At 38.3% G+C, this 15429-nt stretch overlaps 1 protein-coding gene across 1 annotated transcript in view; it reads left to right on the top strand.

Moving 5' to 3' along the window:
* USP25 (ubiquitin specific peptidase 25) overlaps window positions 1-15429 on the top strand; it is a 172131-nt gene that overhangs the window by 73394 nt on the left and 83308 nt on the right. The window contains exons 6-8 of the mRNA XM_042783647.1: window positions 1028-1104; window positions 4615-4688; window positions 14511-14659. Coding sequence (XP_042639581.1) covers window positions 1028-1104; window positions 4615-4688; window positions 14511-14659 — 300 coding nt within the window. The remainder of the gene's footprint in view (window positions 1-1027; window positions 1105-4614; window positions 4689-14510; window positions 14660-15429) is intronic.

Genomic DNA, 15429 nt, shown 5'->3' with positions numbered 1-15429 from the left:
GAGATGGATTGATACGTTGGCTGCGATGATGGGCTCAAGTATAGCAGGGATTACGGGGCTGGCACGGGATCGGGCAGTGTTTTGTTGTGCTGTGCATGGGGTCGCTATGAGTCGGAAACGACTCGACGGCCCTTAACAACAACAACAACAATTTTATACGTAGACCTATTTTTTTAAGTACAGCCTTATTGCTTATACTGATTTCATCTCTGTTTATTTGAGCATTCTTCGTAGGATTTATTTATTTATTGTAGCCTATCTTCTACATGAACATATTTTCTAAGTTCCAACTCACATTATTTGGAAGAATTATGGTAGCTAATAAGTGCAACTATTATCACATATTCTTGTGTTCCTATGTTAGGGAACAAGGACTGAAGGGAGGGAAAGGGAAAGGTTATATAAGTGTTGGTTATAAATAGAAGATCTGTTTGAAGTTCATATAGCAATGGTATAATTCTGCTTCACTGAGGATTTGACAGGGAATCAGTGATTGGTTGGACTCAACTTTTTCACGTTAACAGATGTATTAGAAAAAGTGAATGTGGCTTAAAAGAATTGTGTGTAAGTTGAAGTAAGAAAATGAATTTATTGTCCAAAGGTACTACTCTTCCTTCTTTGAGAGATGCTACTAATGTTTATGAGCCGTAGAACCTTTTGGTAATAATTTGTTTTATACAGATTCGTTACAGAGCTCTCTTTTGGAGTACAACTCTCTCTCTCTCTCTCTTTTTTTTTTTTTTAAACAAATCCCATTTGTAAGTTTTAATTTTAATATATTTTCCCTAAAGTGAAATCTGGTAACAGTGATTGTCAATGTAATGCTTTTTTTTCTTAATTCTTGATTTCATATTGTTTAAATTATGAATATTTCTTGGACTTAATGTATACTTGATATAATAAACTTTGTGTAGGGAGTCAGTAACTATACATTTAGATGACTGGCTATAAGTTTATATTGTGATATTTAGTATCTTTATGAGTGGGCACAAATATCAGCAAGACTTTTTTTTTTCCCCCCCCGCAGCAAGACGTGAGTGAGTTTACACATAAATTATTAGATTGGTTAGAAGATGCCTTTCAAATGAAAGCTGAAGAAGAAACGTAAGTTAACCTGAGGTTTAGTGATAAGATTTTGAAAGATTATTTTATTCTTTTTATGTATTCATACCAACTGAGAAATGGAATTGAGACAGACATGTGGGAATCTAAATGTTATCTGTGTTATTGACAAACTATTTGTAATTTGGGGCCACAAATCCTGGATAGCTCCACTTTTTAAGATAAGATAGGAATCTATCCAAACAGATCTAAAAATAATAAGCCTTAGAAAGGTTAATCCATACACACACACTTCTTTTCCGTGGATTGAACAATCACTTTTCATGAGGAAGAGTGGACTAGTGATAGAGAAGGAGGCTAGGAATGTTAATTCTGTTGAAGTTTTTTTTCACATGAGTGGTGGTTATATTTGTGTGTCATCTTGGCTGGGCCTGGTTGAGTAGGTGGGCAACTGGTGGTAGTTATTCCCCATGATGAAACTGGCAATCAACTCCATGGTGGGATCTACCACAAGCAGCTGAGTAGCTGCTTTGGGTATGTGGTCTGCTTCCCGTATATAAGAAGCAGCTTTGGGAATGGTCTCTAGCTTATGGCACGCTTGGACCCTGCATGTAGCCATGTCGTTGTTCAGCAGCCTGCCATACTCTGCTGACCTTGGGACTTATAATGGACTTAAATTAATGGCCTACTGTCTGTGCCTTTTTATTTGTCAATCTTGGGTTTGTCAGCCTCAGCAGCTAGCAGCTGTCTGAGTGAAGAAAAGGCTCTGGCTTCAGTGGGCTGGGAGCTGGAGGCAGAGCTGAAGCCCAAGGCTGAGGGCTATTCACCCAGCTCCTAGAGCTTGGCACTTTGAACTTGGATTTAAAGCCTCCAAATTATAAGAATAAACTCCTGTTTGTTAAGGCCATCCCATTTGTGGCATATTCTTGTCAGAGAGGCACTAGGTAACCAGAGCAACATGGAAATGTGAAAAGAGAAATAAGAAGTTTCTTTTCAGTACTCCCTAGCTTTTTATTGTCTACCATTTTGGTTTAACTATGAAGACTGGTTATTTGAAAAGTGTGGGTGGCCTCAGTAGAGGAGAAAATTAGCACACTTTCAAGGTGATTTTGTCCCACTCTCATGAGGCCAGTCTTGTAATATGAACTCTTTGTTCCAGAGTGTGACTTTTCTAAACACTGGTGGACCATTTAGGCCATGCTACTACAATAATTAATAACCTATGTATGCAGATGACACAGCCTTGCTTGCTGAAAGTGAAGATGACTTGAAGCACTTACTGATGAAGATTAAAGACTACAGTCTGCAGTATGGATTACACCTCAACATAAAAGAAAATGAAAATCCTCACAACTGGACCAATAAGCAGCATCAAGATAAATGGAGAGAAGATTGAAGTGGTCAGAAATTTCATTTTACTTAGATCCACAATCAACAACCATGGAAGCAATAGCCAAGAAATCAGATGTCATATTGCACTGGGTAAATCTATTGCAAAAGACTTCTTTAAAGTACTGAAGAGCAAAGGTGTCACTTTGAAGACTAAAGTATGCCTAACCCAAGCCATGGTATTTTCAGTCACCTCATATACATGTGAAAGCTGGACATTGAATAAGAAGACTGAAGAATAGTTGATGCTTTTGAATTGTGGTGTTTATGAAGAATACTGAAAGTACCACAGACTGCCAGAAGAGTGAAGAAATCTATCCTGGAAGAAGTGCAGCTGGTCTGCTCCTTGGAAACAAGAATGGCCAGACTGTCTCACATACTCTGGTGATGTTGTCAGACAGGACCATTCCCTGGAGAAGGATATCATGCTTGGTAAAGTGGAGAGTCAGCAAAAATGGGGAAGGCCCTCTACAAGATGGAATTGACACAGTGGGTGCAACAGTGGGCTCTAGTGTAGCGAGGATTGTGAGGATGGCACACAACCAGGCAGTGTTTCATTCTTTTGTACATGGGGTCACTATAAGACGCAACCAACTAAACAACACCTAACAACAACAGCATTACTTTGACATGAATCTACAAGGTGCAGTAGTTCTATTAATGCCTAGAATACAGCATATCTGAAAGTTTTTTCCCTTCTCTATTTCCTATTTAAATTATTCCCAGCTTCATTATCCAGTAAAGATTATTATTACGTGGTCTACAATAAGATTAAATTAAGGCTGTTGTAATAATAAATACAGTGTTAACAGCAAACTTTAACATAGCCCCCTGTTCATTACCAAATTTCCAAGGCACAGTTAAGTTTCCAGATTACATTCCCTTGATCTTCTGAAGTAAAGTTTAAATAAATTAAGGTCAAAAATAAAATTCTCTTGCAGTCTAACAAAAATAAGAGTCATTTCCAAGATTCTTAGATTGCTCAGTCTCAGCTACATGTATGTATGTCATTGCTGTGCCTGAATAGATTAGGGGTTCTACAACTGCAACCCACACTTCTTCCATTGTATAGGTATAGCTCCTGTAGTACTTCAGATGTTGAATTTCATGCACTTTAGAGTTCAGAGGGTATTAGGACACATAAGATTAATATTATCCCCTTATTATTGAAATACAGAGACGAAAGCAAAACTTCAAACCATTTAGCTGTTTGTTGAAAGACAGTATTATTTCCAGAACTTAGTACTTAGTGCAATCCCAACATTAGTTGCTTTTGCTGAAAACTGTAGCAGAATCTCTGGGAAATATTTTTGAGAAAGTTTTCTTGGTTTTAGTTCTGCCAGGATGCCAATCATGACGGACCAATTGGTTGCAGACTTTAAAATCAGTTGGGAGAAATCTCTCAAGAGATTAATTATAACACTAAGTCTACAATATCTGTGGGGAAAAAGAAAATCAAATTTTTGCAAACTCTCTTCTGTCATAGGATGACATTTGATAGCTGTTTCTTTCTTGGCAGTGAGTGGGAAAGTGCTTCTCACCGTATACCTAAAAGTTGAGGGTCGAACAGAAACACTTCTGAATAGCACTGAAAACCCACAGAATTATTGTAAGGATTAAATGAAGTACTGGCCATCAGTTGTTCTAAGTATTGAATGATGAAGCATATGTATTACCCTTATCAAGGAATAGAGCAGGCCTTCACTGGTGATGCTTTTATTTATGGATGGTGTGTACTCTTGTATGTAAAAACTGGAAATTAAATATTAAAACTTTATAGAAACATATTCTTATTGACAGTGGCTTCTCCTCCTTCTCAACAAGTTCAAATAACTACATGTATTATACACTAAAAATAGGAGATTTAAATTTATAACAGTAAAATAAGCACTTAGTGAATAAATATTATCAGGTACTCTTTGAAGTGTGTTCTGTATATTAACTCATTTTAACCCTTAAACAACATTCATGTAAGTTAAATTACTATTATTATCCTCAGTTGACAGTGAAAGAAAATAACTTACCCAAGGTGACACTGTAAATAGTAGAGCCCGAGTGTATGATAACCACAAAAACATTATCATTATATATTAGTTATTTTAGTATTTATTATTTATAAATCCAAAAATTATAACCATATCTATATTTTTTAACATGCTTTAGGGATGAAGAGAAGCCAAAGAACCCAATGGTAGAGTTATTCTATGGACGATTCCTGGCTGTGGGAGTGCTTGAAGGTATAGTTGCACATGTTTACTTTTTATTACAAGTGAAAGGATTTTCTTACTAGCTCCTTTGTCTTGATAGTGACTCAGTAATGAGCAGTGAAATTTTTTTATTTTAATTTGATTTGCTCTGGTTCGTAGTTCCCATTACATTGCTGCTACTACTGATTTACATAGAGAACATAGAATTGAGTGACTGAAAGGAAAAGTACGGAGTACATGATCACATGGTAATTGATATTTAGTTAATCTTATCCTGATGTTCTTGCCAGTGAGAAGTCATCTGTTTTATAGTGAGAGTGAGAAGTTGAAATACAGGGATTAATGGGACAATGAGAGAATCCTTTGAAAAGAATATTGGAGTTAACAGCTGGGCTTAGTATGGTGGTCACTGTTTTGAAGAGTTTCAAGTTGTATGCATACTAAGCACCTATGTAAAGCTGAACCTAGCATCTTAGCAGAGTCAGCGTACCGCAGGGTCCCCATTTTTGAAGTGATTATAAAATTGTTTAGACACCAGTTTTCACTCTGTGTTTTGAAAAATTGGTTAAGAATGCTATTACTTTAGCAACCTGAATACCTATTACTTGTAATCCAGACCAACTCAGTTTCTCTGGTTTTCTTGGAAAGGGAAGGGAACTAGATTCAGTAAATGTAGTGCTTATAATAATAGTATTAAGTCCCAAAGCATAAATTTTTATAAAAATATTTTTCCCAAATTTTTCAATGCATCAACTTTTTAAAATTTTCATTTCCAAATCCCCTGAAGTATAAAATTTGGAGGCCTGGAGGCTGCTTTTGGCTTGGATGTGGCTCTGTATTAATTTCAGGGCCTGAGGTACACAGGCCTGAGGCTTGGAGGTTGCTTTTCACTTGGGGCAAGCAGCTCTTTATTAAAGGCCAGGGCCTAAGGTAGGTGGGCCCGGGGATAGGTGGCTGCTTTTTACTTGGGGGTGGCTCTGTATTAAGGCCAGGCCCTGAGATAGGCAGGCCCAAGACTTGGAGGCTGCTTTTGGCTTTGGTGTGGCTCCATATTAAGGCCGGGGCCTGAGGCAGGCAGGCCCAAGGCTTGGAGGCTGCTTTTGGCTTTGGTGTGGCTCCATATTAAGGCCGGGGCCTGAGGCAGGCAGGCCCAAGGCTTGGAGGCTGCTTTTGGCTTTGGTGTGGCTCCATATTAAGGCCAGGGCCTGAGGTAGGCAGGCCCGAGGCTTAGAGGCTGCTTTTCACTTGAGGATTGCTCTATATTAGGGCCAGGGCCTGCAGTAGGTGGGCTGGGGATTGGGGGCTGCTTTTTACTTGTGAGTGGCTCTATTCCAAGGCCAGTGCCCAAGGTAGGCAGGTGCAGAGGGGTTAGGAACAACTAAGGGAGATGAACTTGTCTATCATTTTGTTGTCCTGTCGTGGGTTATGTGCTGCTATGGGGCTGGAGGCTTTATCACTGTGTTGCACAATGCCAGCAGGGTTGCACATGGTGGAGAGGTTTCAGTGGAGCTTCTGACTTTAGACAGGGTTAGAAGAAGGAATAGATCATCCACTTCTCAAAGATTTGGCCAGTGAAAAACCTTATGAATAGCTGTTCAACACTGTCTGATGTATTAAGGGAAAACTTATGAACAGCCCTGAAACATTGTCCGACATAGTGCCAGAAATGAGCCCATCAGGTCGTAAGGCACTCAAAATTTGATTGGGGAAGAGCTGACTCCTCAGAGTAGAGATAACCTTAATGATATGGATAGAGTAAAGCTTTTGGGACCTCCATTGGCTGATGTGGCATGACTCAAAATTAGCAGAAATAGATGCAAATATCCACTAATAAGGAGAACATGGAATGTATAAAGTATGAATTTAGGAAAATTGCAAGTTGTCAGAAATGAAATGGAATGCACAAAGATCTGTTATCATAGACATTAGTGAGCTGAAATGGACTGGTTTTGGCCATTTTGAATCAGACAACCATGTGATCCACTGTGTTGGGAATGTATGAAGAGGAATGTAGTGGCATTCATCATCACAAAGGATGTTTCAAGATCTGTCCTGGAGTATAATGCTGTCAGTTATAGGATAATATCCATATGCCTACAAGGAAGACAAGTTACTACTACTAATTCAAATTTACACACCACCCACCAAAGCCAAAGATGAGGAAATTGAAGATTTATACAAACTTTTACAGTCTGAAATTGACTGAAAATGCAATCAAGATGTGTAATTATCACTGGTAACTGGAATGGAAAAGTTAGAAGCAAAGAGGAGTTACTGGTAGTTGGAAAATATGACCTTGGTGATAGAAATAACACTGGAGATTGCATGATAGAATTTTGCAAGACCACCAACTTACTCATTGCAAATACCTTTTCTCAACAACATACGCAACGACTGTACACGTGGACTTCACCAGATGGAACACACAGGAATCAGATTGACTACAGTTGTGTCAAGAGGTGATGGAGAAGTTCAGTATCTTTGGCCAAAACAAGGCCAGGAACTGACCACCAACTGCTCATATGCACGTTCAAGTTGAAGTTGAAAAGAATTAAAACAAGTCCACAGGAGCCAAAATATGACTTTGATAATATCCCTCCTGAATTTAGAGACTATTTAAAGAATAGATTTGAAGCATTGAACACCAGTGACCGAAAACCGGATAGATTGTGGGATGACATCAAGAACACCATCCATGAAGAAAGCAAGAGGGCTTTAAAAAGATGAAAAAGGAAGAAAAGACCAAAGTGGATGCCAGAAGAGACTCTGAAACTTGCCCTTGAGCAGAGAGTAGCTAAAGCAAATGGAAGAAATGCCCAGATAAAAGAGCTGAATAGAAGATTTCAAAGAGCAGCTCAAGAAGACAAAGCTAGTTACTATAATGAAATGTGCAAAGACTTGGAATTAGAAAACTGAAAGAGAAGAACATGCTTGGCATTTCTCAAGCTGAAAGAACTAAGGAAAAAATTTAAGCCTTGAGTTGCAATATTGAAAGATTCTATGGGCAAAATATTGAATAATGCAGGAAGCATCAAAAGATGGAGGGAATACATAGAGTCATTGTACCAAAAAGAATTGGTTGGCATTCATCCATTTCAGGAAGTAGCATATGATCAAGAACCAATGGTATTGAAGGAAGAAGAGAAAGCTGCACTGAAGGAATAGACGAAGAACAAGACTCCAGGAATTGATGGAATACCCATTGAGATGTTTCAACAAATGGATTACCTGCTGGAGGCACTCACTTAGTTATGCCAAGAGATTTGGAAGACAGTTACCTGACCAGCTGACTTTAAGAGGTCCATATTTGTACCTATCCCAAAGAAAGGTGATCCCACAGAATGTAGAAATTATCAAATATTATCATTAATATCACTCACATGCAAGTAAAATCTTACTGAAGATAATTAAAAAACAGATGCAGCAGTATATTGACAGCTTCCAGAAGTGCAAGCTGGATTCAGAAGAGGACGTGGAACAAGGGATATCATTGCTGATGTCAGGTGGGTGTTAGCTGAAAGCAAAGAATTCCGGAAAGATTACTTATGTTTTATTGACTATGGAAAAGCTTTTGATTGTGTGGATCATAACAAATCATGGATAACATTGAGAACAATGGGAATTCCAGAACACTTGATTGTACTCATGAGGAACCTGTACATAGATCAGGAGGCTGTGATTCGAACAGAACAAGGGGATACTGCATGGCTCAAGATCAAGAAGGGGGTGCGGCAAGGTTGTATTCTTTCACCATACTTACTCAGCTTGTGTGCAAATAATCCGAGAAGTTGTATTATATGAAGAAGAATGTGGCATCAGGATTGGAGGAAAACTCGTTAACAACCTGTGATATGCAGGTGACATAACTTTGTTTGCTGAAAGTGAGAATGACTTGAAGTACTTATTGATAAAGACTGAAGACTTCAGTTTGCAGTATGGATTACACCTCAATAAAGAAAAATCCTCACAACTGTTCCAATAAACAGCTTCACGGTGGATGGAGGAAAGATTGAAGTTGTCAAGGACTTCATATTACTTGGTTCTATAATCAACACCAGTGGAAGCAGCAGTCAAGACATCAGATGATGTATTGCATTGGGCAAATCTGCTGTAAAAGACCTCTTAGAAGTGCTGAAGAGCAAAGATGTTTCCTTGAAGACTAAGATGCACCTAACCCAAGCCATGTAATTTTCAGTCCCCTCTTACGTGTGTGAGAGCTGGACAATGAATAAGGAAGATTGAAGAGTTGATGCTTTTGAGTTGTGGTGTTGGAAAAGAATGGTAAGAGTACCATGGTCTAAAAGGACTAACAAATCTGTCCTGGCAGAAGTGCAGCCGGAATGCTCCTTGGAAGCGAGAATAGGCAGACTTTGTTTCACCTACTTTGGTCATGTTGTCAGAAGGAACATTCCCTTGAGAAGGATATCATGCTTGGTAAAGTGGAGGGTCCACGAAGAAGGGGAATGCCCTCAATGAGACAGATAGATACAGTGGCTGCAACAATGGGCTCAGGTATAGCAAGGATCATGAGGCTGGCACAAGACCAGGCATTATTTCATTCTGCTATGCATAGGGTCACTATGAGTCGGAGATGACTCAACAGTACCTAACAACAGCAACAACATAAAATTTGGAAAATTATTTTTCTTTCAGTGCCTAAGTAATGATAATATTCTAGTATGGGATTCAGTAAGAGGCAGACATTAACTCAAAATTCATTCAGTTGTTTAAAAGATTTTAAGGTATCAATACATTTTTGTTTGCCTCAAATGCTAAATACTCATTATTCAAGTGGAGTATTTTTCATAGTACATTGTATTCCAATTTGTGATGAATATCATTGTACTGATTTTAGTTGAAGTATATACTGCATCTGAATTAGAAGAGTAGCTCTAATCAGATTGTGACAAGGCACTGTTTATAATACCTTGCACAAGTATTTCTACTTGTATTATTACGATTCTTAAAAGTGGTTGTTATTCCCATGACCGTATATAAGGTTGGCAGATGATATTTATACATATGTACTTGTATGTGCCTTAAGACTATCCATATAAATTGAACTAATAGGAGACAAAGTTATGACAACTTAGCCACAGCCACCCACCCTGAGGGAGTGAGTTGTTGGCCTGTGGGCTTGGGACCATGTTTGCAGGAGACATGAAACTCAACTGGCATAACATACTACACAAAAACTTTGTTCACATTCCTACTTATTGGAGTAGCGACTAGGGTTTTAAAAGCTTGCAAATGACCATCTAGAGACATTAGCTGGTCTCTCCTCACCCAGAGCAAAGAAAAATGAAGAAAACCAAAGGCATATGGAAATAATTAGTTCAAGGGACTAGTGGCCATGTGGACCTCAGCCTGCATGACCATAAAATCAGAATTAGATGGTACCTGGCTACCACTGTCAACCATTAAGAAAGGGATCAGTGCACAAGATCTTGGATAGAGTGGGAGAAAAATGTGGAACAAAACTCAAAATTGTAAAAAAGACAAGGTTTGCTGGTATGATAGAAACTGATGAAACCCCCAAGACTTTGGCCCCTATTCACCCTTCAGGCCTGGAATTGAACTCACTCCTGTGGCTTCTAGCCAGACAGTAGATAGGCTTATTAGGTGAACATTTTTACCAAGTAGGTATACTCCTTAGAACAGTCAATCATGGGAGATCAGAAGGGCAGTATTTGCACAGGGAAGTAGCTCAGAGGGCAGGGATGCATACAAAAGAAGGACATGAGGATATGTTAACTATACGGATTAAGTGGGAAGAGAGTTCTTACATTATGGAGATTGCAATCAATGTTATAAAACAAAATGTGTATGAACTGCTGTGTGGAAAATGAATTTGGCCTAGAAAACTTTCACCCAGATCACAATTAAAGAAAGAGGAACTTAAGCATTTAGTCCAATCCAAAAGAAATAAAAAGAGTTTATATTGACTACTTCATTTGCTAATGAGTGTTAAAGTCTTTGTACTTGATACCAGTAAGTTGCTTCAAAGAAAGTATATTATACAAACGTGATTTTAATACATTACTACATGAACTCTGTGTTTATTTACACCTGTGCTCCTTACATAGGGCCTTTTTGCCCCTCCTGGGACATCTGGCAATGTCTGGAAACATTTTTGGTTGTCATAGCTAAGTGGATAGGGGGTAGTTGCTATTGTCACCTAGTGGGTGGAGGCCAGGGATGCTGCTAAACATTTTTACAATGCATGGACTATATACCACAGTGAAATACTACCTGGAGCAAAATGTCAGTGGGTTGGGATTGAGAAATCTTGTTTTAGACTACTGCTTCCCTGTCTTTAAAAAAAAGGAAAAAAATCCTACTTAGTTGATAATTCCCTCAGATTATACCATCATTTTTCATGAAATCATCAATTGACTCCTCCAGGCTTTGTCTCTGTTTTTTTGTTAAAGACACACACATATTTATCCTCTCCATTTTCACTCTTGGCATCAGCTTATTATTCCACTGCCCACAAAGATGATCTGCTATATACTCTTGCTTTTCATTTTCTTGATTTTGTCATTGCCATTGACTTTCCCTTCCATTCTGCCTCAGCTCCATAACTCTATGATCAGTTGTTTGGTAAAGTTCTAACTTCTTCACTTTTTCCAGAACTTCTTATTCCTTGACCCCTTGCTTTATTCCTGTTAGTTCTTACCTGTACTTCACTCCCTTTCTTGTTCATCATTGCTTTCACTTTTATAAATATCTGAAACTCTCTCCCCACGTGCTGTTATGGTACCTCTTGCTTACCTGTTCTCTGATCCTCATTAAACCATTCATGTTCTCTCTGCATGTACTGACTAAATGAATATTGTTGGAGAAAAGTCACACAAATGGCCTAATCATAATAGATCAGGAATGTGTAATTATGCTAAGCTCCACTGGTCCCAATCCTGTAACCCTATCTGGCAGTGATACTTATTTTGTTTTATCACTATCGTCACTTCCATTTTCTGCAATAACTATTTTATCTATTCCATTCATTTCAAATCTACCTTCTTAGTCTCTTTATTTTCTGAGAATGACATTAGCTCAAACTTCATGAATTTACCAGGATGCTAATGAAGTGTAACCATGGGTCCTATCCAAGGCCCTGAATCTAATTCTGTGTTTGTAATTTTACCTTATTTCTTAAAAAAAGACTTTTTCCCATATATGAGCTTCACACTCCACAATCTGAATCTACCCCTTCTCTACCATATAATACAGGAATTATCCTGTCTTATATCAGAAGGTAACATGAAAGTCACTACAGTGCAGCAGACTGACAGATGGAGCAAATATATTGCAGAAGACCTTTTTAAAGTGTTAAAATAAAAAGATGCCACTTTGAGGATTAAGATGTGCCTTAACAAACAAGTTTGTCATGAAAAAAGTATAGCCAGAATGCTCCTTAGAAGTGAAGATGGCAGGACATCATCTCACTTACTTTGGACATGTTATCAGAAGGGATCAATCCTAGGAGGAGGACAATCAGGGTCAGTGAAGGAGAGATCCCCAATGAGATGGATTCACAGTGTTGGGACAGTGGACTCAAACATAAGTACAAATAGTATAATGCATAGTGGGCAGCGTTTCATTCTATTAAACATAAGGTCACCACGTGTCAAAGCTGACTACAACACCTAACAACAACAGGCTATTCTTTGTATGTATTCAGAATGCCTTTCCTTCATGTTTTGATTAGACCTTTCTCTGTCCATTATCTTGCTTTTCTTTGGTATCTTAAGCTTCTCCATCTCCAGTGGGTCTTCCTCATCAACTTTGGACATGGTCTTATATCTCACATCTTAAAAATAAAATAATTTCTCCATTCCATTTCTCCACTTTTTTCCATATAGTATTCTAACTTTGCACTTTGCTCACATTCACTCTTATACCCCTTAAAAGAAAGGATTTTTTTTTCAACCTGCTTACTTTCCATTTATTCAACCCACTCCAGTCTACACCTCACCTAAAATGGACCTTTCCCAAGTTATTGATTTCCTACGTATGGACAAATCCATTGACTTCCTCTCACCTCTCATATTGAACTCTTAATCAACTTTTAATGATATTGACTCTATCTTCCTGTTCCTTCTTTTTCCTATTCTTTCCTTGCATTTCTCTACTTTCTGTGATATTATAGTCTCTTGTTTTCCCTGCTTCTCTGAGTACTTTTTGGAAGTCATATTTGTAGTCTCTTTTTCTTACATTTGACTGTTCAGCGGTCAGAGAATTGGCACTCAGCTTCCTTTTCCTTGGGCCTTCTTCATTTTCCTGTCTACTAATTTCCTAGGTAATCTCATTCACTCCCTTGATTTCCAGCTCTCAATAAGGCAGCAATTTTCCAGTTTGTATGCTCAGAGCAAAAGATAAAATCTTAGTTGTAGACTCATGTCCTACTCTCTTTTCAATTTTAAATCTTATAAAATCTGAAGTAATGATTGCCACTGATACCTCAAAAGAAAACAAGAAAAATCTCTGCTCTCCCTTCTGCAATGCCCTTTTTGGTATATAAAATTCAATCCAACTATTCATGCTAGAAATCTAAGTGTCATTCTTGATACCTTTTTATTCTTGTATCCCTCTTCCTGCTGGCCAGCCAATCAGTCAACTCCTGTTGATGTTCCCTTAGGAATATATGTGTAAGTGTATGTGTGTAATTTAATCTTTTTGTGGACATTTTTACCCTTAACACTGTGATAGACAGTTCTCTTAATTCTGGATGGATTCTGCAATAATCTTACAATAGTTTGCTACTCTACATAAAGGCCATAGGATGTTTCAAAGACATAAATCTGATCCTATCATTCCTAGGATTTAACTGTTTGAAAGGTTTTCCATTGTACTAAGAATACAGTGGAAAAAGAAAATTCCTTAACAGGGACCATAGGACCTTGTAGATCTTGACTCTTTGCTTAACTCTACACTGTTAACCTCACCTTCTTCCTCTAGTTATATTGTCCTTCCTTACTTCCTCATAATGCCAAGTTCTGTGCAAAACCCCAAAAAACCAAACTCATGCCATTGAGTGCGTTCCCGACTCATAGCCACCCCTTCTTGGCTTTCCGAGGCAGTATCACTATGGAAGTAGATTGCCCAGTTTTCCTTCCAAGGAGTGGCTGGTGGGTTTAAACCGCCAGCCTTCTAGGTAGCAGTCAGATGCCTTAGGCACTACGGCACCAGAGCTCCCCAGAGCTTTTCTGCATTCTATTTCTTGTCCAAGAATACTCCATAGCCTTTCCCTTTCTCCCTCACTAAACACTCTGGCCTGTCTAACTCTTACTCACTGTATAAATCTCAGTTTAAATACCACTTTGCCAAGGACCTCTTCCCTGCTCTACCTTCTAGCCCCCAAGACTAGGTTAAGTCTCTTTTTATACTCTCTCATAGCACTCTGACCTATCACACCTTTCATAGCACTATAATAATAAACAAATATTTACACATAAATGCATGTATAATTACTATGTATAAATGGCTTCCTTTCGAATGAGGCTGAGAGTTCCCTCAACTTAGGGGCACTCTATTGTTTACTGTAGTACATATTTTCTGTTTTACACAGTGTCTTGGCCTTAGAAGGTGCTTGTTGAAAGAATGAATATATATATGAATACATATGCATGTGTATAATTACACACAGACATCTGTGGAATTAATGTCTATGGCTCAGTGTGAAGGTACATGTGTGCATGTATAAACCAATAGGAAAACTATACTAACTCACTCCTCTATGTAACTTAAATCAGTGGTACAAATTTTCAGGTTGAAGATATGATTCGCATTAATATTTTTTAGTAGCAAAAAGGCTATATAGAGAAACGTTGATTTCCCCTCCTTCTCTAGGTAAAAAATTTGAAAATACGGAAATGTTTGGCCAGTACCCACTTCAAGTCAATGGATTCAAAGATCTCCATGAGTGCCTAGAAGCTGCTATGATTGAAGGAGAAATTGAGTCTTTACATTCAGAAAATTCAGGAAAATCAGGGCAAGAGGTGAGTTTAGCAGCTTAAATCGTTTGTGCCCCATCAGGATCTTTCTCAAAGTAATGTAAAGTACCATTTAAGATTGTAGTTACACAGCAACTTAATAATTGAGAGAATGCTCAGAGAAATATGTTTGGATTTCATTAGGGTAGTTTAAACATATTCAGGAGGAGTCGGTGGGTGGGGCAAATGGTTAATCAATTTATGTTAGCTGAAAGATTGGCAGTTCGAACTCTGTATTCTATGTTAAATTCTTATTTGAATAATTTACTTCAAACGTACTTTCAAAAACATTTCTAAAGACTTTCCAATGAAAGTACCAGCCAATATTTAATAAATGAAAACAACAAACTCTCTGCCATCAAATCGATTCCAACTCACAGTAACCCCTTTTGGGTTGTCCAGATGGTAAATCTTTAGGGAAGTAGATTGCCCCATCTTCCTTCCATAGAGAGGCTGGTGGATTTGAATCACCAGCCTTCTGGTTAGCAGTCAAATGTCTTAGACACTATACCCCTAAAACTACTAATATTTAATAAGACACTTTATAAATATTATTGTTGTTGTTATGTGCTGTCGAGTGGGACCTGACTCATAGTGACCCCTCCTTGGGTTTCCCAGGCAGTATCACTACGAAAGTATATTGCCCAACCTTCCTTCTGAGGAGTGCTGGTGGGTTTGAACTGCCAGCCTTCTTTCTGGTTAGCAGTCAAGCTAATATTACCTCTGTTTATCTAAACAAAGGAGCTCTGGTAGCATAGTGCCTAAGGCACTTGACT

This window comes from Orycteropus afer, unplaced genomic scaffold (genome assembly GCF_000298275.1).
Source record: "Orycteropus afer afer isolate SDZICR_OR568_19922 unplaced genomic scaffold, OryAfe1.0 scaffold00022, whole genome shotgun sequence".
In the NCBI taxonomy this organism is placed as follows: Eukaryota; Metazoa; Chordata; class Mammalia; order Tubulidentata; family Orycteropodidae; genus Orycteropus; species Orycteropus afer.
Note: the sequence above shows the minus strand (reverse complement) of the source record. Positions and strands in the feature narration are given on the sequence as shown.